Below are 23,591 nucleotides of genomic sequence, written 5' to 3'. Positions count from 1 at the left end.
ATCACTTCTTTTCTAGTCCTCGACTTGCTTTTTGACTTGCTACGACTTTCAGAGTTGTCGCGTCTATGGAAGTTTCTAGATTGACTTCTCCCTCGTGACTCTGTAACTAGTGCTTCTGACTTTGAGGAAGAACCAATCAAACCATGTTCCTTTCTTCGAGCTTCTTCATTCAACATGCTCTCTTTAACTGTTGACATTTTCAACTTTCCACTTGGAGTTGAATTGGTCAACGTCACAACAAGGACTTCCCAATTATCAGGCAAGGAACTCAACAATAACAACGCTTGCAACTCATCATCTAATTTAATTTCTGCAGTTGTCAACTGATTCACTGTATTCTAAAAAATACTCATATGCTCTGCCATTGAATCCCCATATTTGTACTTCATATTTACCAGCTTCCGAATCAAGAATGCTTTATTTTGCACATTATTTCGTTCATACAACTCTTTTAATTTTTCCCACATCTTGTTAGCATCTATTTCAGTTTCAACATGTGGATACACACTAAGATCCAACCACTGTATGATCAACGCCACTGCCTTTCTATTCATCTTCTTCCAGTCAGCGTCAGATTTATCTACGGGTTTAGCAATGTCACCTTCAATAGGATCATACAAATCTTTACTGTATAACATGTCTTCCATGAGAGTCTTCCAAAGTGTATAATTAGAAGAGTTGAGTTTAATTATATTGGGACCTTTATTTTCCTCCTCTATTTAAATGCACAAATCAAATAACCGAGCTCTAGATACCACTTTGTTGGGAAAACCAAAGATAATTAGCGATAACTATCTCAATAGTGCAGAATATTTTTTCTCCCACCTGTGCAGATAAATGGTCAAACAGAAAATACAATTCCACAAAGTAAAAATAATTGGCAGAAAATTAAATATGAGACAAACACAATTTTTAACGTAGAAAACTTCCCTCAAATTGAGAGAATAAAAACCACGGACCTAGTCCAGTAAAACTTCCAATATAATAATTAATGGGTACACAAAGAGTTTTCCTAATAACAATAGGGGATATCAATCAACAATAACAACCCTATAACAACCTTATAACAATCTTGCACTAAAGTGGGTATGCCAAAGTAACTGTCAGAGAAGATAAAACTACTCAAACTGTATATTAAAATAACAAACTCAGTGATATATAGGAATAACATACTAAATTTGTAGATCAGACGGAGCAAATTTGATACACACCTGTTACCACCACCGGAACCAAACCCTTATTTTCTTCTCTGACAACCGTTCTTCTTCCGTTGTTTTTTCTTTGTATTCATAGGGATTTCTAAATCCCTTTTATTACCTTCAAGTGGGCCAAACCCATTAAATTTTTTTTTTTCAAAAATAATAATAATACTAGTAAAATTGGTGGGTTCCACTTGAGGAGTGAGCCCACCCAACACATCTCACAACATACGATGTTATGTACTATTTGTTTTGTGTATTGTCAAATTGCAATAAAGAAAAAAAATACTTTTTGCAAAAAAGAAAAGGACAAATATGCTCTTAGAAGTCACAACTGAAAGGAGACTAAAGAGACTGATAAAAAGAGAGAAGAAAAAAAGTGAGGGATAAATTTGTGTATTATTTCAAAAGTATTTTATAATTTAATTTAATTTAATTTATATCATTAATATTATTTTGCTTAAATCAAAGTTATTGTAAATACTTATTTTTAGTATAATAAAGAGTAGTTATAGTTACATAGTCAATTGAAATGAATAATTTATTTTTAAGTTTTAAGATATATACTTCAATTCAATTACTTGTTAATGTTGAGTTTTTATTTTCTATTGAACGTTAAGAAACGGTAATAAGTTTGAGTACTAACATCGAAAGTTTTATATGTTTGAATATATATTGCATATATATACGAGAGGTTTTGGATAGTAAAAAAATAACAACATAATTATAAATTTTTGAGTTCATAGTTTTTATAAAAAAATATATTGAATCAATAAACTTGTATTGATTTTGAGAAAAATTATTTTTCTTGATTCTAACTATTATAATTTTCTCTATTGTTTTGATCTAAGATATAATATCTTAATGTCAATTAAGAAGAGTATGTTAAATTTTGGAGGATGTTCGTCTCATAAATTTTTTTGAGGACAGTATGTCTTTACATACCTCAAACTAATTTTTTGATATTTGCAAAACGTGAATGTGCTCATTATTGTAAATGTGCGTGACAAAATTTATTCAACAATTAGAATCGCTGTTATATTTGTAATCAAAATCCATTGTGTTCGTGATCAAAGCTTTGCTACATGCTACAAATATTACAACCAAATTATAACTGTGATATGTGATATGCATGTGGTCACAAAAGGATGAGGAGAGAAAAAGAAAAACACTAATTTAATTAGATTCAGCAGCAAGCTGTGTTGTGTTATGAGATTATAATATGAAGAAAGAAAAAAAATAAAGAAAATATATTGAATCATTTTAAATAAAAAGAGAATTGTTCAAATATATTATATAATACTTAAAGCTTATATAATCGATGAGTAATAACTACTTATACTAATTAACTTGAACTATTATATTTAATTAAGTTATATAACTATCTAATTATGTTTAATTATTATTGTGCTAATAGATATGACGGATGTTTCCATTCTTTATGCTTTAATAAACTTATTCTAATGCACCACTGGCTTGATTGAAATGATATCCACATATATTTATTAAATTGATAAAATATTTTTTTTATCAAATATAAAATATAAAATGAAATTCTACACAAAATTAACTTTTGCACACTATTTTTCTATTTGTACAAGAATGATAGACATTTTGTTATGAATTTATCTTATCATTTATTTATTAGTTTATAAAAGTAGGTGCGAGAGAGACGACTTTTGATGTGAGTTTGTGATGAATGAAATTTTTAGGGTTTTGTATTTAAATTAAAAATATAATATAAAGATAATTATGTATATTTGTTACGGGTACATGCAAACATGAATACCTCACTACCTACTCTTGCCTCATTATATTGACGAGTAATCTAATTATCAATTTATTTTATTTACAGGTACACGTAAAACTATTTGTCTCGTATTTTTCTACTAAATATTTCATAGTCGTATGTGGATTTTTTGCCACTCCTATATGGCATTGGTATATGTGAATGATTACCCGTAATAGTTATCAAGCTAATCTTGTAAATGAATATGTGCATGTCGAGGATTCTCTTAAACATGTGATCAGATCTTTAATTTCATGTTATTGTGTATAGGTAAGATTGTCTTTGCGAGTGGTCAATCTCATTAAAATATTTGTGTACCTTTAATGATTAGATGTTTGGAAATAAATAAAAAAGGCATAGAGAAATTTAATTCTTGAACACATTAAAAGTACAAGAATATAATATGAAAATTCTAAAATCGGAGGAAAAAACTACGATTGTTATCTAATGACAACCAAAAAATAATATTATGTGAAATTTTTTACATCACATAAACTTTTCTCAAACACCCTTGGCCTCGATATATCCACACCCTTCAAAGAAAATATTTAAATTATATGTCACAACACTCTAATAAAGAGTATAAGAGAAAAGAAAATAATTATATACAAATTTAAATTATTTTATGACCGGTGTATCTTGTAATATAAAACTATATATATATATATATATATATATATATTGTCTAGGTCTTTCTATTCCTTTACAAAACCAAACAAGGTAAGACTATTTCAACATATATATAGTTTATATCAAATCTAACAGAGTCTTATAAGTGAATATTTGTATATCGAAGAATCTCTTAAACACGTGATTAGAGATTCAGTCTTGTGTGAGTGTATAGAAAAAATTTTATTTTGCAAGTAGCCAATCTCATAAATCGATTTTCGTACCTCAAATGATTAGTGTCTTACTTTTGCTCGCGAATATGCTAGGAGCACCCAAACAAATTTATCTATTTAAGTGGTCATAAAAGACTTAACCTAACTTAAGTTTAGTTCATTTCCACAATAAGCATGGGCATGGAGCTTCATGTTCTCACATCAATAATCCTTGGTTTCCTCTTCTTCATGGTAGTAATCAAAATCATTTGGAGATCAAAAACTAAGAAAATTACAAACTCCAAATTACTACCAGGACCAAGAAAACTTCCACTCTTAGGAAACATCCACCAGCTTGGAACCTTACCTCATCATTCCCTAGCAAAATTAGCACAACAATATGGACCTCTCATGCACATGCAACTTGGTGAACTTTCATGCATAGTTGTTTCATCTCAAGAAATGGCTAAAGAAGTGATGAAAACACATGATCTCAACTTTGCAAATAGGCCTCCACTTCTTGCAGCAGAAATAATCACTTATGGATACAAAGGAATGACTTTTTCACCACATGGTTCTTATTGGAGACAGATGAGGAAGATTTGCAATATGGAGCTTCTATCACAAAAGCGCGTCGACTCTTTTCGATTCCAAAGGGAAGAAGAGTTGAAAAATCTTGTGAAAGATTTGATTTTGAGTGAAGGGTCAAGCATAAATCTTAGTGAGAAGGTTGATTCATTGGCTTATGGATTAACTTCAAGAACAGCTTTTGGTGAAGAAATTGAAGGTAAAGAAAAGTATAGGAAACTTATGAAGGAAGTTTCAAAGATGGCTGGAGGGTTTTCTGTTGCTGACTTGTATCCTTCAATTGGAATTCTTCAAGTTCTTACTGGATTAAGGCAAGGGATTGAGAGGCTTCATAATGAAATGGATGAGATACTTGAGAATGTTGTGAGGATTCATAGAGAAAAGGATTTGAAAAAGAGGGATAAGGAAGAAACAGGGGAGGATCTTGTTGATGTTCTATTGAAGATGCAAAAGGATAGTGATCTTGAACATCCCTTATCTGATATCATTGTCAAAGCAACAATTTTGGTTAGTATGTTTAATTATTCATAAAAGATTTCACTTTACAGTAAGATAAAATATGTTCCAAATGAGATTTTTTTATTGTGTTTTCTATATCACATCACATTAAATTGGAACAGAAAAACAGGATTCAAAGTACTGGTATTGAACTAGATTTTTGAATACCTCTGGATAGCATGTTAATATAAAGGACAAAAATGGTAACAAAAAAAGGACAAAGTAGATAACTATTTTATATCTTTGAAATATTAATTGTTGACAAAAATCTATGAAATAGTAATATGATGTCATCTCAATCTTTGAAGGACCAATTCAAGGATCCTTTTGTCTCAATCTTTGAAGGACTAGTTCAAGAATCCTTTTGTTTTAATGATAACTCTTGCAAGCGAATTTTGTAAAAGCAAGTTAGTTGACATACAAATTTAATATGCATATATTAAGAGTTTATTGATAGAGCATCTACTTTTTATATTAATGCATCAAATTTAATAGTAATGGATTTGAGAAAGTATATTGAGAAAAATTCAAATTTCTTAAAAGAAAGATATACATCTTAAACGTCGTTATAAAGAGTGAAACATCACACTCTTATAAACTGATTATAAATCGAATTTGTAAATATGAATTATTCTAATATAAATTTACTAATCAATAAATTACAAAGTGTTTGATTAAACATATGCATGCTTTTGAAAAATACGGCAACAGTAAAACTCTTAAGAATTTTGCTCTGTATATAATTGGACTTGATTCAACATATTAACATATTAGTCTTGTACATATAAGCTTAACTAATACAAAATAAATACATTTTCATGATCTATTTCAGGATATCTTCAGTGCCGGAAGTGACACAACATTTACAATTCTAGAGTGGACAATGTCAGAACTGATTAAAAATCCAAATGTAATGAAGAAAGCACAAGCTGAAGTGAGGAGTGTCTACAATGAAAAAGGGTATGTAGATGAACAAAATCTTCACAACCTCAAATACTTAAAATCAGTTATCAAAGAAACAATGCGTCTACATGCACCAGTTCCATTGTTACTTCCAAGACAATGCAGTGACAAATGTGAAATTAATGGATATGAAATACCAGCCAAAAGCAAAGTCATTATTAATGCATGGACAATATGCAGAGATCCAAAATATTGGATTGAACCTCAGAAATTTTGTCCAGAAAGGTTTGTTAATAGCTCAATTGATTACAAAGGTGTTGATTTTCAGTTTACACCATTTGGTGCTGGAAGAAGAATGTGTCCTGGAATAGTATTTGGTATAGCTAACTTGGAAATCTCACTTGCAAATTTGCTTTTTCATTTTGATTGGAATATGCCTAATGGATATAAGGCTGATGAACTTGACATGGATGAATCATTTGGTTTGGCTGTTAGAAGAAAAAATGATTTGTGGTTGGTTCCAACTATTTATCATGGCTCAGGTTATAAGACACTGGATTAATGTCAGTGAAAATTAATTATAGTGTTATGTTCTTTGTTATGTGTACTTTGATGGAAGAAACTATTAGATGTTATTAGTTCACTATATACTTAGTAATGCTATTAAAATGTAGATACATAATTAATGTAATAATTTGTAATTCTACCTTTTAAAATATGTCATGATTATAGTCTATTGGACATAGCTAGATTAAGAGAGAACAATTTATTTGCCTGACATTCTCATTCCCTTGATTTAAATTTGCATAGAGTAATGTTTGTATATTTGCAAACTACACACAAATCTATTACTCTGAATGTTTCATGTACAATAATCGTAATCATTTCATATATATTAAAAAAAAGTGTAAATAAAAGAGATAAAATACTATTTTTATTAAATTATTCTTATTAGTATTGATGTATTATCAATATCATAAATGTATAGCATAAAATATCGCATTAAAAGTAATTCAAGTAGTAATAATTAAATGTTTCAATTGAAATATGGATTACATACACTTATACTCATATTCGTTGGTATTATAATAGTTACAATTGACAAAAGAATAATATTTGTCTAAGGAATTATAATAGTTGTCTCCATATAGTTATACTTATATTTGTTCGGTAACTAAATACTTGTACTCATTATTCATAATTTAACTAAAATAAATTGCATAATAACAAAATATTATTGTTATGATGGCAAGTGAATTACAAATTCATTCAAATCTCTTTAAATCTGAATTAGAAAATATTATAAACTAAAATATTCTAATTTAAATAATCTTAGATGGTGTTCTACTTACGTGGGTGTGTGGTTTCTATTAAGTTTCATCCCCGATTTCCACAATAGAATAAAAATATGGACTACATGTTTGCGACACAAAAGAATCGAAGGAGGCAAAAGAAATTCATTGCGATTGCAAATTGAAAGAAAACTGCTAACAAGTACTATTTTGAGGCAATGTTTAAACCTTAAATATATAGCAATAAAATCTTAGAATTTGTGTATTTTATAGTTGAAATTGTAAAAAATAAAAAATCAAACTTTCAAATCAAAATTTATTTTTGATTTTTTAATTTATTTTTTAACAAAAGCCCTAAAAACACTTGTTATAAAAGAAAAAAAACAACTTAACGATGATATGAAAATATAATTGTTTTTAAAATTGTCATTTTAAGATATAACATGAAAAAGTAATAAAATATTATTTGTGCCATTGTAAAACGACTTTATGTGAAGTCGTAATTAGATTCACGAGGTTATCTTGAGTTGACTACCTAATTTTTTTAATAATAAATATGTATATACAATTTAAATATGTATTAGAATATTTATTAAAAAATTTGTTGATTAGGACTTATTATTTAAATAATGAATTTGTTATTTAATTCATTTAATTATCATAAACAACAAATCATATTTTACTCTCAGCAAATTCTAAACAACAAATTTTGTAAGCCTGTTTATTTAGTTATCTATTGGTTAGTTGAATCATATAAGCTACTTATTGAATAATTTAATTGTCATAAACAACAAATTTATTTAAATGAAACACGTTTTCAGCAATATATATATGTTTATGGCGTATTCTACTCATTTATATTATCAATCGGGCCATAAAGTTACTACTAGTTCTGATTTGTTTGTTTTGAACTAATTTTAATTGGCAATATGTCGAAAAATCATAATAATTTTACCATGTGACACAATTTTTTAACTTTTTATTTATATTGACATGATTTTTTTGAAATTTAATAAATATAATAATTAATCTAATTTTTTGGTGAAAATATATAACTAATTCATAAACTTAATTTTATTAATTGATTCATAATTGTAACTTTATCTCTATAGTTGAGATCTATTGCCAATAGTCTTCAAAAGAATTGACTAAGATGATGGATGATGGATAAACCTTATCTCTTTAATTAAGGTGTATCATTCTTCTAATAAGCCTATTAAAATATATAAAATCACTAATGATATTTTCAAGCTACACAATTCAATTGATGGGATAAACCTTATCTCTTTAAGGTGTATCATTCTTCTAATAAGCCTATTAAAATATATAAATCACTCATGATATTTTTAAGCTACACAATTCAGTTGCTGAGGTTCGGGTATTTTTGTACTACTAATTTTCTTTTGAACATCCACCATGTATTTTTTGTTACGTAAATATGTTATTTATTTTGACTTCATTCGCACATCAATTAATATTTCTGTTTTACTAATTACAAGAATATCACGAAAAGTGTGTTGTTTTCATGTAGTTGTTGTTGTTGTTTTTTATTTATTTATTAATTATTTCTTATATTTCAAATATAATTGATCTTGTAAGGTTAAATTTTGATATGTAATATAACAAAACTACTTTTAGTTTATTTTTATAATATTATTAATATATTCTTTTACAATTTACATTTGAATATCCAAAATTTAATTTAAATTAATTAATATGCAGTTAAATGGATCAAAAATTTTAAAATTTATCATCCATATCAAACCCTGTGATATTTTTTTTTTTTATCAAATGGTGTTCTCTATTCAAATAAATAAAATAAATGAAAATCTATACATTATAATATCATTTGGCAAGTTTGACAGGTGGCAGTTAAATAAAGTGTTAAGAAAATATAAGTTTCTATTAATAGAAATAATATTTACAGATTTAATTTTTTTTTTTTACAATAAAATTAAAGTTCCATTACAATAAGTGATGATGATGCGTCCGTTGAAAAGTTAATGGCCAATTAAAAAATAAGAATAATGAATTAAAAATAAAATAAAATACACCACGACGACATTTCAGAATTTAGTGGCCTATTAAAAAATAAAAATAAAATACAATACACCACCACTTGACAGTTTTTTTTTAAGGTAATTGTTTTTTAAACACTACTTTATCACTCAAAAACTCAGTTAATTGTCTTTTTCAGTATTCTCTCATTTTTTTCCTCAATAATCTCTCATTTTTTGTGCCTCCATGATAGATGTCATTCATATTATCTCATCTATACACAATTCCGTTTTAATTTTTTCTATTCCAAAGATTTGTTATTTAATTTTGTGTTTATCGTTCTCCGATGTCTGGAAAAATATCAGATTTTGTTTTCAATTTCTCCAAAAAATGAGTCATGAAATTTGATTGTTAGAGTTGTGCAATTGTTCTCCTGGTGTTGCGTCTAAATAGTACAATGGCCCGAGAATTAGAAATCAGATTGGTCACAGCCTCTCCATACGATTTCATTCCTAGAAATTCGAAATGTTACCGTTTATTTAAGATAATTGTTTTTTAAACACTATTTTAGTAACAACTTTAAATTAATTTAATTAAAAAATTTATTTTATTTTTACAAATTCGTTTAGTGTCTTCAAACTTTCCTTTTTAATTCGTCGTCCTCCGTTAACTGTCTTTCTTCGATAATCTCTCATTTTGTGTGTCATTCATATTATCTACTGTATACACAATTCTTTTTTTACTTTTCTTTACCAAATATTCCTTATTCATCTTTGTGTTTATCTTCGATGTTTGGAAAAAAAATCAGATTTTGTTGCTTCAATTTCTTCAAGAAATGAGTCATGGAATTTGATTGTTAAAGTTATTCGAATGTGGTTTAAACATAAATTTTATGAGTCAAGAAATGACAAGTTTTAATTCTTTCTTTTATAAATTTAAAATTTAAATTATATTATCTTTTTATTAACAAAACTGTGTTTTATATTTGTAGGAATAAAATTGAAGCAACCGTGAGCTTTTGTTTATCGATTTGATATTAATATTCTCGAATGAGCTGTATAAGTTGACGTTGTCTCTAATAATTACGGGGTATATGGAATGGTATACCACTTTATATTGATTCAGTAAAATGGTACATAGACATCAATTGTTGACATAATTTGGTAAATATATTCACATGAATTAAATTTGTTTCAATATGTCATTGTTATTTTATTTTATTTATAAAAATATTACTATTTTGTTATATATATTTTTTATTGTTTCTAAATTTTGTCTCAAAAAATTGTACATCTATGTAAGATTTGTCTTGGACAGTGTTGACGAATGGTTATATTTGAAGGAGAAAAATAATAATTCATTTAAGTAAATATAAAATTTATTGAGGCTTCTTAATGAATTCAACTTGATTTCCAAAATATTAAAGAGAAAAATAATAATTTATTTAAATAAATATAAAATTTATTTAGAAATTAAAAAAAAATACAATTCATTACATCATTCCATAGTCTTTATTGGAAGTAATGGTTTTTTAAACATCAAACACTACTCTAACGAATCTATTCATTACATCGTCATTTGACGAGTTGATAGTTATGTGAAACTGTATAATAATTTTTAAAAAACTACTATTTTAAATGGTTACATTTTAATTTTACTAATATATTATATATTTTACATTCAAAATTTATTATTAAATATCATTCAAATTCAAAAGAATTCACGAAAGATTAATGACGACTAACATGCAAATTCAAAGATAAAAGATAATTATAGTTTTTATGTGTATTGTAATTTTTTTTTTGTGATGGGAATATTATTTGTCTGTAGTATTTTGTGAGTAATACTAGAATGAAAGATATTTTGCTACTTGATACAACAAAATTTATATGAAATCTTCAATGTCATATTTTAAGTTTTTTTAGAAAGAAAAAGTATTATTTGGAGAATTCAAAAATAAAACATCATTTTTAAGATATATTAGGATTAGTTTTTATTTTTTTTTATTTTTTATTGTAAATCGTTTTCTTAAGTCTATGTATTTAATGTCAATAAAATTCATGAGAATTAATATATATATATATATAAATTAATATAATAATTTAGGCTAAATTACATCCGTGGTCCTTTAACTTATTTTCAGGTAACGTTTTAGTCCTTTATCTTTTTTTTTTTTTCTTCCGAGTTGGTCCTTTATTTTAATTTTAAGTGACAATTTGATATTTTATGTTTTAAAATTTCAACAATGTTATCCTTTTTTATACAAAAATTCAAAAAAAAATTCAATCAAAACTCATAAAATTAATTATATTCTTCAATATAATACCAATTTCATCAAATTCGTAATGCAAATCTTCAAATAAACTCATATTTTCATATTTTATTTGATATTGTTAGGAATAAATGATTAAATCAAAAAAAAAAAAAAATAAAAGACTAAAATTAAATTAAAAGACTTAGTCAATAATTTATTTATAAAAATCGTACGTTGTTTCGTGGGATTGATTACGCATTGGTTAATAAAAATACCAGTGTTGTTTTTAGTGAAAAAATAAATAACAGCCGCACCCTTTCCTTTCCTTATTCATTCATTTCTTCTGCTGCATGCCATCATTCTTCCCTAGTCGTTTAGAACTACACACTTTTCTCATTTCATTTCTCTCTTTCCATCGCACAAATCACATTCCTTCTCATTTTCGAACTACCACTGCCACTTTCTGCAACCGTTATGGAACCGCGACCCGAACATCGAATCGGGTCGGGTGAATGGAGACATCGGAGCGAGTTGCTCAACACGAGCATCTCCGAACTTATTTCCGAGTTGAGAGATACGTTCCTAAGGAGCGATTTCGACCGAGTCGAAGAAACCCTTGTTGCTAGAGAAACAATGTTGAAAGCAGAGATTGAAGAGAAGAAAAGTGAAATTAGGTTGTTGACAGAGAAGGTTCAGTTAGAGAGGTTGGAAAAGATTAGCGTTGAGTTAGAGTTGAAGAGGTTCAAGGAAGGTGGAAATGTTGGGGTTTTGGTGGTTGATGAACCATGCAAGAAAGATGGTCTAGAGGTTTCAGGTATGGAGATTCTAAATGCTTTTTTGATAATTATGGATGCTTTCTTGAATGTTATTTGAAGAAACTAAAAGAAAATTTGGATTACGTTATAGGCAATGTTTGGATAAACAATTTATTAAGCGCATGTTATCTTGTGACAAAAATTGATTTTGAATGAATTGCAAAAATAAAATTGATTTTACTTAAATCACGTGATTTGAATGTTTTAAGTTTGAATACATGAGTTGAACATTAAATTTCAGTGTAAAACTCATGTTTAGACTCAAAAACTATAAATCATAACTTCAATTTAGAATCAATTCTGGAGGCAAAACCAATTCTACTTGGGAGCAACCTATCATGTCAAAATCAAATTTTACTCCTCTAGAATCAATTATGGTGGCTCCAAACGTGGAATCAAATGTTTATGTATAAACTATTTCTATGTTAAACTGTTATCATATAAGTTATAAGCCGTTTATATAAGGTATAAATGGTTTTTTATAAGATATCCTGGAGAGCTCTTTATAATAGGTTGAAAACAGCTTATGGACATGTCACCATAAGCTCTCCTAAACCATTTTACAAGTGCTTAAGCCAATAGATAAGCTCAAATAATCCAAAGATACGACTACCGTTGTCCCTATATGTAAGGCTCTTTTGTAAAATTTTCTCGTCCTTCTTTATAAGACCCTTTCCAAATTACATGATGCATTAATTGTTTTTCCACAAAAATACCCCAAATTAAATAGAGAGAATTGAAAGATCAACCATGCTCCCTCTTAATAATTGAAAGATAATTTGATCTTTGGGAAGAGAATGTAAATTGTTGACAGGTTTAATGTAAATATTCCCTCCAAACTCAATTCTAAGCAAAACTAACTAACTACGCATTAAAAAAACTGGTTAACTTCATTTAATTTTCTTGATGTAATAAAAAAATAATTGCATTTCCTAAAACTATCATTTTTCATTTAATTTTGTATGAGAGTTTGTCTCATTGAAGGGTATTTTGCTTCTATTTTAGTTCACCAAATATGACAACTTTTGCTTATTTTAGAGTCTTAAAGTAGTGCTACTTTACTTAATTCTTGTGTATTGGTCAAGAGAGTCTTACATATAAGGACAAAGGTAGGTAATGATAATTGTGAATATGATTTGTTTAACCTATTTAGGACAATACATTTTGGGCTTTATTATGGCATTAAGACAGTGTCTATATCATAATTATGATATGTGGAGTTTAGAGAAATTATGACATGAATGGTGGTTAACTTGTCGGTATTGGTGAAATTAACTCCCTGTACGTTGAAAAGATGATTGAAAAAGTTTGGTGAAATTTTGGTATAAAACTGTGGTTGGTACATACTCAAATATATGAAAGAGCCTTGTGTTTTTTACAAAATGATATTTTTTCATTGACTTCGCTACATTGCTAAACCTGCGCCATTTCTGTTATTGATAGGTTATGTTCTATTCAAGTCTTTTGAATTTCATCTGATGTGATTAGTAAATTATAAGCTTCGAAATTCTGTTGAGGCACTTTATTTTGAGAATTTTCATGTAATGCAGATCTCTTGTTGATGGTCACTTAAGTTTCAGTACAAGTTTGTTAGTAGTTCATCCTTCTATAGCTACATTCAAATGAAGTGGGGGAACAAATAATATTTATGTAAAACAGGTTGATCGAGTTCCTGCCTAAAATTAAGAGGGGGTAGTGTTCACGAGTGTAAACAAACATCTTGGTCACCTTCTTCATTCAAGCCAAGCGGTGGCGGTATTTCAACAATCCACCATGGCCATTTTACATGTGATGGCAGCTATGGCGGTTTATATGGTGGCCATGACTGCCCAAAGTAGTGGATTTTGGCCTCTCTGCCACTGACAGTAGTGCTCATAACAACCAAAACAATGTTTTAAAAATTGGACAGGGGAACGAACCGGTGAGACCTCTGAGTCATGGTTCAATTGATTCAATTAGTGTAATTGGATTGTTAATGAATAAAAAGTTAAATATAGTGTTGTGTTAATGATACTACAGATAATTCAAGCTATTAATGGAATCATCAACCATTTTAAAGTGTACAACTTGTGGTATATCAAGTTCATTTAATAAGAAACATGGAAAATTTTACAGTTTATGAACCACAAATAGAAAACGTTGCAGATGGAGTCGGTACGTTGAAAACAATCAAGTATTAATTACTTCGTGTGTTATTGTAGATATTGAACACCAAAGTTCATCAGTAGTCGTCAAGAAAAACCATGCAGCTAGACCAACTAAACCCATTGACCGAGTAGAAGAAGAGGCCTTGGTGGTCAGGGAAGCGATGCTGAAGGCAGTAATTGAAGAGAAGGTGAGGGAAATTGGGTTACCACAAGAGAAGAGTCAATTCAAGAACTGGGGAAGACTCAATTTTGAGATTGAGGTGAAGATGGTTAGGGGAGAAAGGCAGGGAAATGAGTTTGTGAAGGTTGTGGGAAATGGTAATAGGTTTGGTTTAGATGATGGTAAGATTGTGAAAGCTGGAGTGGGACATGAAAAGTGCAAATTTGAGATATTGAAGAATAGAGGGGTTGGTGATGTGGAGGATTGTGTTGTTGCTGAACTGGAAGGTGAAAAGGTGGAGGTTTTGGCCGAAAAAAAAAGATTAGTTGGTGAACCAAACAAGGAAGATGGTCTAGGTGGTTTTGGTATGGAGATTCAAACTGCTTTGCTAACTATTTATGCATTCTTTAATGTTACTTGAAGAAATATAAAGTAAAACTGCAATGCATTTTATTATGTAATGGGATGAATATAATTTGTTTAGGCTATCTAGGATAATACATCATTTGCTTTGTTATGGCAGTAAGGCAGTGTATATGTCTTAATTATGATTAGCCCAGTCAAGAAAAATTATGGAATGGATGGAGATTAATTGTGTCAATATGGTGCAGTGAATTCCATGTAGGTTGAAGAATTGGTGGAAAAAATATAGGTGATTTTCTTGACATAAAATTGTGTTGCGCAAAACTCAAGAATGTGATTACATTTGCTTCAATGTTAAAGAGCCGTGTCTATAAATAAATGACTTTGTTTGGCACATCATCTTCTACATTGTTCCACCTGTGCCTTTTCAGTTAGGTTACAGAGTGCTCTATAGTTATTGACATGTTGTCTTCAATTCATATGTTTTCTTTTAATTCATTTGACGTGATAAGTAAATATAAGCTTCAACATTCGGCGCTTTTATTTGATAAATTTAGTAGAATACCGAGTTCTTGGCTATGGTCACTTAAGTTTCAGTATCAATTTATTAGTTATGTTCAAATGAAACAAATTATTTTTATGTCAAACAGGATTTCACATAGTTTCTCCTTGTGAGGTTCAGCTCATAGATTGATTTAGCAGTCATGGTTATGCATATTCTGTGATATTTGGGGACCCAGGACCAGAATCTGTTACGTTGTCATTTTAAGTCATCTTATTTTTAGGTCTATAATCTTGTCCATTAGACAGCTGATAATCCTTGTTTTTGCCAAATTTTTTTGTTTCCCCCTAATTTTTCCACATAAAAAGCAAAAGGAAGTAGGTGTGATTTTTTTTTTTCCCTATAAACTCTAGGTTGGTTGGTTTGGTGCACTACGATATGTATATCTAAATTTGATGAAAGCATACATAGATCTTCAGTTTCTTGAAGATAGACTGGATATTTCATTAATAATGCATGAGAATTAGCAATGTTATATGAGGATTACAGACTCTAATGCCCTTCATTTCCTAAGCTTCTTCTTGAAGTATTTTGTTGGCTAATCTACTAAAATATATCTCTTTGATGCTAGCAGGACGAAGTGCATTAGGAGCAGTCCAGAAAAACCATGGAACTAGGCTGGCTAAACACATTGAAATAAGGCCAGGTAATGATTTAGATTGTGAAGAAGAGACCCTGGTGGTCAGGCAAGCAATGCTGAAGGCAGCGATTGAAGAGAAAATGAGGGAAATTAGGTTAATGCAAGAGAAGAATGAATTTAAGAGCTGGGGAAGACTCAATTTTGAGGTTGATGTGAAGATGGTCGAGGGAGAACGGTGCGGTGAAGAGTTGGTGAAGGTTGGGGAGAATGGTAATGGATTTGGTTTAGATGATGGTAAGGTTGTGAAAGCGGAATTGGGGCATGAAAGATGCAAGCTTGATGGGTTGAAGAGTAGTGGGGTTGGCAATGGGGAGGCGCATGTTGTTGCTGAACTCGAAGGTGAAAGAGTCAATGTTTTTGCCGAAAAGAAAAGGTTGGCTGGTGAACCAAGCAAGAAAGATGGTCTAGGGGCTTCAGGTATGGAGATTCTAACTGCTTGTTTGCTAACTATATGCATTCTTGAATGTTACTTGAAAAAACTGTTTGAAGTTATGGCTTTGAGATCAAGGAAGGAAAAAGAAATATTAATAAAGATTTTGAATATGATAATGGTGTAGTATTATGGATAATGACTTTATACCAAAGACTAAAAAACACTACCCCTATTTGTAGAGATACAAGACTCTTAGTCCTAAATAAATAGGGAAATCAGAAAATAAATCATTATAAATAACTAAATAAATAGGGAAATCAGAAATTAATCTTATGAGATGAACTACAATACTTCAGTGCAATATTGTAAGGTTTTGATTTTTTTATATTCTTAACCCCTTCAAGCTAAAGCTTATTAACTTTAAGCTTGTTGTAAATATACCATTTATAGAAAAATATAATGCCTAATGTCATCAGATCCAAAAAGATATCTTGGATAAACCAATGATCACAAGAACAATTTGTCAATAAGATTCGTTCCCAAGAACAACAATCGAAGAAATCACTGTTGATTCGCATGAATGGCAAGTAAACAAAACTGAAATGATACTAGGTTATTGTTGACAATTGGTGAAGCACTAAAGGAAGATGCCACAACTTGAAACCAAACCAAAACGACATTCGGGCCAATGTTATTAAAAATGAAAATGATTGTTGAATTTATGGGTTTTATATAAAAGGACAAGAGAAATAAAGTTTTTTTTTTTTTGGAATAATAATGATAATAATGGGATACAAACTTGATATAGAAGACCAAACATTTACCAAAGAGAGTTTCTATAAAGTAGAGGTGTACTAAAGACATGTTAGGTCAGGTTTGGTGTGTCTTTTACCCGGTCCCAATGTTTGATTGAACTAATTTTTAGGCTTTAATCCGTCCTTTAACCCGATTAGTTGCAGGTTCAATAAAGACAGGACAAAATAAAACGAGATTGGGTTTGTCTTAAGACAAGTCGCCAACTAGTAATTCTTGAACCTTTTTTTTAGAAAAAAAAAATTGAAATAACTCATAGCAAGTTACTTACGATTACCACTTGTCAATTTATTCAAAAGTAGTAATTTATAACATTGTCATACAAAATACAAACCATTTAACCAAAACAAGTAACCTATAGCTTACTCGACCAATAGATCTTTCACCACCTAATAATCTTACTCTTTAATCAAGAGTAGAAAAGTGAATACGTAGTCGTAGCAGAGGAGAAAGGTTACAGGGAAGAATTTCTTTTTTTTTAAACCCTAAGTTAGTGAAGTGGAATCAATAATAAAGTAAAATAATAAATAAATATAATTCCTTGTACTTAATGTATTTTGGGACGGGACAGGTAACCAGGAAGGTAACCCGAACCCAATCCTTTTTTTTACCTTGTTTTGTCTTTTTTTTTGGACTGGATCAGACCCAATCCGTTAATCCGTTGCTTATGAGTCATGTTGGGTTCGCGGGAGAAACTAGATCTTGTACACCCCTACTATAAAGATAGAGTAGCGTGAGCGATCATCATTGTGGGAGAAATTTCATGCCATGCAATCAAACGTCCAATTTTGTCCTTCTCAAAACTACATTTAGGAGCCTCAAATCAATAATATTGAAGTCCCAACATTTAATCTTGAAGCTAAATTGTTTATGGGACCATCGACAAGATGACGAGGCCACACCAATGCATCTACGACAAAGATGGGCCAATGTATCTTGTAAGAAGGTTGGGGTGGTGTTAGCCATTAGCAACTTAAGTCACCATCAAAACGACCATCAACATGATAAAAAAGTCACCACTAATATATTAAATATGTGGAAAAAGTGTCACCACTAAAATGACTATAGGTGGGAATAAAAATCATTGATATGATCCATTTGTGAAAAAAGAACTCCCAGCGAAAAGCTAACCTCAACGCAAAAGCAAAACCAGAAAACTTGCCGAGTTAAGAGGTGACTAGAGCAAAAGATGAGTTCTTAACAACAAAACTACCAAAGGATGACTTGCAGAAGTGATTAGGTTAGAACTACCAAAGGATGGGTAGCGTCTATGATGTGGATTTGGGTTGACTCCACAAGAGATGAATGATCTACCAAGTGATTTTTTGAAACAAAGTGGTAAAATAAAAGGGAAAAGAAATAAACAAATATGAGTTAGATGGAAAAGATGGAGAAAGCGCCACAATCAATGACTATTGATAAGTCAATGTGGAATCGCCACAATGGTAAGAAAGTCATTGATAAGATTCAAGCAAGTTTTAATTCAATAACTCAAAGAGGAGACTCATCTCAATCACCATTCTCATGAGAGAAATTCAAGTCATTTCAAACTTATCTGAAATGTAGTTACAAATGCATATTTATAGTAAGACTATCTCTTAACCAAAATGGGTCACAAGACCATTCTCTAAGCTCATATTGAGCTTACATCATATTTTTTCTAAAATAAAGTAAATGTAAGGAAACAAAGTATTTTCACTTACATATGACATCAACTACATTTATATTAAAACTATTACAATTTCAAATTAAAATAAATAATTATTACAAACCAAATTAAAATAAATAAAGTTTTTCTTAATTTATCAAAATATGGACCATCTTCTTACTCTTGAGGTCCGTATTGCAACCAGTGAGATTTTATGACGGATCTGTTTAGAGAAGGCAATCATCATAATAGGGTTGATTGCCGGAAAGGTCGCATGAAAAGAGACAACCACAGTTAAGAAATTAAATTGTTATTAAATGACATAAATTGTTAGGAAATGTGTTTTATGTCAACTACATTTATTGTTGAGGTATAAAAGGTATAGTCGTTGAAAAAAATAATTTATTACAACGACTTTAGTTGTTAACATAAAAAACTCTATTGTAACAACTTTAGGCATTGTGACATGTCAATTAAGGTAATAACAATTGTAATTGTAAAAACATTAGCTATGATAGCAACATGGAATATCTTTGCAAAACTTTTTGTATAGCACTTATTCCAACGACATGCAACATGTTTTTTTGCTGGGCAAAATACTTTTTGTTGTTGCAAAAAATCTTTTATCTTGTAGTGGCTCAAGGTACCCTTCAAGTATCTTAGGACTCTTTTAGCAACTGCCATGTGAACGAGTCGTGTCATGGAAGATCAAACCAGCTCTAAATACTTTATTAAAGTTATGAGTTTTTAATATTGATGAGTGAAATAATATTTTTTTTAATAATATTGATGATACCTATATATTGATATGAAAGATTAAACATGGTCTCCTATTTATAGGGATATAAGACTCCTAATCTTAAATAATTAGAGAAATTAGAAAATAAATTTACCCGGTTATCTGAAAACTAATCATAAGAGGTAATCTTAGATACTACAATATTAGAAATAACCAAGTTATCTAGAAATAATTAAAATATATGAAAATTGATATAGGAGACAGGGAAGAAAAACAACATTATTCACTGGTATCATTGTCTTGAAAAGAGATTATTTCACGTGTTATTGCAGATATTGAATCCCAAATTTCTTTAGGAGTAGTCTAGAAAAACTTCGCAATTTTTTAGACTGTTCTTGATGAACTTTGGTGTTCAATATTTGTAAAAACACATGAAATAGTCTCTTTTCTATAGAATTTTATTTGTGAATTATGCTCATTTTCATCTGTGTCTCTTATATTAGTAACTAATCATATTCCCAATTGAATAACATAAAGGGATCAACTTGGTATAAGAATAATAAATAAAACAATAGAAGGATCAAGTAGGACTACAATGGGAGAAAGGATCGGAACATAACCTAAATCACAAGAATCTTCAATTAAATCACCAAAATCAGTAGAAGCAATCTCTGAAACTTCAACACGTCGACACTCATAAGTAATACCAAAACAACAAAACTTAGTACAACTTAGTGACTCTGGAGGTATGTGAGTAGGGATATATGTTTCAAATAGAGGAATAGGTAGCACTTAGGAGTAAAATCTAATGTAGTTGAAGAGTTGCAAAGAAAGGCATATCCCCAAAGAAAGTAACATTTGTAGAGACACAAAAACAATGTGTAGATGGGCCACAAACACCAATACCTTTTTTGAACTCTGGAGTACCCCAAAAACACACACTTAACAACGCAAACCTTATTGATCAATGCTCATGCACCTTTAAAATTTTGAGGTGATGCTGTTCTCACTATCTGTTATTTGATCAACTGCTTGCCATCCTCTGTATTGAATAATGCAAGTCCACATTCTCTTGTGTTTCCTAAATACCCTTTTATCCTGTTCCTCTTTGAGTGTTTGTCCTACATAGTGGTTGAAACTCATGAAGTGAACTTGTTTGTTCACAACCTTTCTCCTGGCTGTGATAAATTGTCATTTGTCTTGCTAGCATAAGAGATATGTTTGTCCTACATAGTGGTAGATTTACCAACAATAGATATTCATCCCAATATTCCCCAAACACCAAATTCAATACTTGTTCAGTTTTGTTAGAATATTAGATAATATCATAGAATGTCTTGATATTATATTAGCTTATCTTGTGATATTAGTTTATAATCTTAGATTATCTTCTTATTGATAGAAACCAGAAAATTCAAGAAAGAACGAACACAAGCTATAGTGAAATTATCTCTAACCAGAGGATGATTCCCCTTCCTTGCAATCTGAAATATGTATGAGTAAAAGAAGAAAATAACCAATTCTATGAAATGTAGCCTAGCTCCTTAGAGAATGATGATTGAATGGAAAATATATCTGAATGAATTGGAAAATGACTATGATAAAACTGGCCGAGAGAAAAACTGCTGCTTTGCCTTTTCTTATTCTCATCAGTCTCTCTCCCATTCAACCAACCCTCCTGTACCCTTATATCAATTTTTCTAAAAATCGGCTATGACGGCAAGGCAGAGGCGAAAAATTGAGAGTTTCAAGAAAGGGAGGTATATAGATTGATTAGTAGTCATGTTTGTGCATATTCTATGAGATTTAGGAACCTTAGAGCCCATTTACTTTGCAAAAACATTTTTTTTATTTTCATTTTCTAAAACTTATGTTATTTTTACTTGCTAACAAAGATGTGAAACTCATGATGTGGACCATTGTGATTGAGAAAAGATGAAATGCTAGCCAAGATAATGCGTTTCTAGAACTAATGAAAACAATTATTTGTAATTTTCACTGTTTTTGTAATTAAAGACAATTGTTCACTTTATGAGTTTACATCTTCTTTGTTAACAAATAAAATTAACACAAATTTTAAAAAATGAAAATAGAAAATATTTTCCTAAAGTACACATGCCCTTAGTATCAATATGGTAGTCATTGTCATTTTAAGTCATGTTAACTTTATTTTCATGTTCCAAAAGATAACTGCTGATCACTCGTTCTGGCAATTTATTTTTTCCCTTCATTTCTCTCCCTATAAAACAAAAGAAAGTAGGCGCAATTGTTTTTATCATTCCTATACTAAGTTGGTGGGTTTACTATCCCACACACTCCTAAATTTGTTTAAAGCATAGCTGAATATTGAATTACTTAGAAAAATTCTGTATATTTCAACAACATTGGAAACCTATCAACGTTCTTTGAGAATTACGAAGTGTATTGTTCTTCATTTCCAATTTCTCAAGTTTCACTTGAATAATTTTGTTGGCAAATCTACTATTTTATATGTTCATTTTGTTTACCGTTGAAAAGAGAGTGGTCAAGATGAGTGTAATTTACAAGCAACATTGAATAGAAAATAGACTAATTCATGTGTTATTGCAGATAATGAGTGGAAAATTTCATCAGCAACATTTCAGAAAAACCTTGCAACAAAACTGGTTGAACCCATTGGAAATCTCAAAAGAGATTTTGCTGGTTCTCGTGAATATGTTACAAAAATGAATATCTTGGATGGCTTAGATAGTGATAGTTCCTCTTCAAGTTCCAGTTCCTCTTCTGACGATTTTGATATGGACATTCCACCTTTGACATCCTTTAAAAGCAATAAGAAGATGAGAACCAATGCTGGCCAATCTTGGAATGAACTCTTAACTAAGTTGAAACAAGGTAAATAGATTGGACATATTAGATAGGAAAACATACTTGACACGTAAATTTTTTGTTGTATGGACCACAAAGAGATATGGCAGCTAGGTACTTAGGAGAAAGCAAGTTTTGAAGGAAGGTGAGGGGGAAAGAGGAAAAGGGTAAACAAAATTGTGTTGTTTTTGTCATGATAGGTTAACTTCTTTGTAAATTATCAATAATGCTCTATTGAATGGGAAACATTTTTGCTCAGATGTGCTAGTATGCAAAAGTTATATTAGATTCTGATTTATTCAAGTTAAGTCAAGTGGAGACAAAGCTATGCAAGTGTTCAATTTTCCCACTCGTAAAAGATAAATCCAAGACTTTCCTTAATGAGAATTAGATTGCTTATTGCTTGGATTAATGAGTGATGGTATATTATGGTAATATAAGATAAGTATAACTGTATACATTATAAAGTTTAGTTTGAATTGAATTATAGTGGCGTACTCTTTAATCAATTCAAAGTTCAAACTAGTGGTAACCAAAAAAAGTTTTAATATTGCTATCCTCACCGCTCAATTTTTTTTGTAAAAACGAAATACTTAAATTGTTATGTCTATTTATAACATTTTTAACTCTAACCTCTCATTTTATCTTCATCTTTAATCTTAACTTATCTCTATATTCATCTTCTACCTCACATTCATATTCATTCTTTCCTCTCACACTCCTTTCTCCTTCTTCCTCATTTTTTAACAACTTCAACATCTTCAATCATGTATTTTTTTTGCATATCCAGAAACCTACGTGAACTGAGTTCAAGCTAACGCTGCCCAGAAATCTACGGTAACTGAGCTCACGTACGCAAACTCATTATGTGTAGAACCTATGTGAATTTAGTTCACGTGCACAAATTGATTACACTTACGTAAACTCAACTCACGTAGGTTCTATGCAGATTGAGTTTGCATATGCAAATTGAGTTCACGTATGTGAACTCAGTTCACATAGGTTCTACACATATTGAGTTTACGTATGCAAATTGAGTTTACATATGTGAGATCAGTTTGCGTACGTGATCTGAATTCATGTAGGTTCTACGCAGACTGAGTTTGCGTACGTCAACTCAATTCATGTAGGGTTCTGGAAAG

General features: G+C 30.0%; 2 protein-coding genes across 7 annotated transcripts in view; both read left to right on the top strand.

Annotated features, from left to right (window-relative positions):
* The first annotated feature begins 3,874 nt into the window (after positions 1-3,874).
* Positions 3,875-6,576, top strand: LOC101504297 (desmethyl-deoxy-podophyllotoxin synthase-like). The gene is made up of 2 exons (XM_004506628.4): positions 3,875-4,904; positions 5,728-6,576. The coding sequence occupies exons 1-2, from the start codon at positions 4,005-4,007 to the stop codon at positions 6,358-6,360; spliced, it is 1,533 nt and encodes a 510-aa protein (XP_004506685.1). The 5' UTR covers positions 3,875-4,004; the 3' UTR covers positions 6,361-6,576.
* A 5,072-nt stretch (positions 6,577-11,648) lies between these two features.
* LOC101492457 (uncharacterized) overlaps positions 11,649-23,591 on the top strand; it is a 14,172-nt gene continuing 2,229 nt past the window's right edge. Inside the window, exons 1-5 of one of the 6 annotated variants that reach the window (XM_073369304.1) lie at positions 12,020-12,156; positions 13,708-14,078; positions 14,359-14,829; positions 15,961-16,446; positions 22,192-22,476. In XM_073369304.1, the coding sequence (XP_073225405.1) occupies positions 14,466-14,829; positions 15,961-16,446; positions 22,192-22,476 (1,135 nt within the window). In that variant the 5' untranslated portion in view covers positions 12,020-12,156; positions 13,708-14,078; positions 14,359-14,465. Of the gene's footprint in view, positions 12,157-13,707; positions 14,079-14,358; positions 14,830-15,960; positions 16,447-22,191; positions 22,477-23,591 lie in introns of all 6 variants that reach the window. The other 5 variants (XM_073369305.1, XM_027336263.2, XM_073369302.1 and 2 more) reach the window with 5 other exon arrangements.

Source organism: Cicer arietinum, chromosome 5 (assembly GCF_000331145.2).
Source record: "Cicer arietinum cultivar CDC Frontier isolate Library 1 chromosome 5, Cicar.CDCFrontier_v2.0, whole genome shotgun sequence".
In the NCBI taxonomy this organism is placed as follows: Eukaryota; Viridiplantae; Streptophyta; class Magnoliopsida; order Fabales; family Fabaceae; genus Cicer; species Cicer arietinum.
The sequence above is the reverse complement of the archived record's forward strand: the minus strand, read 5'-3'. Positions and strand labels throughout refer to the sequence as shown.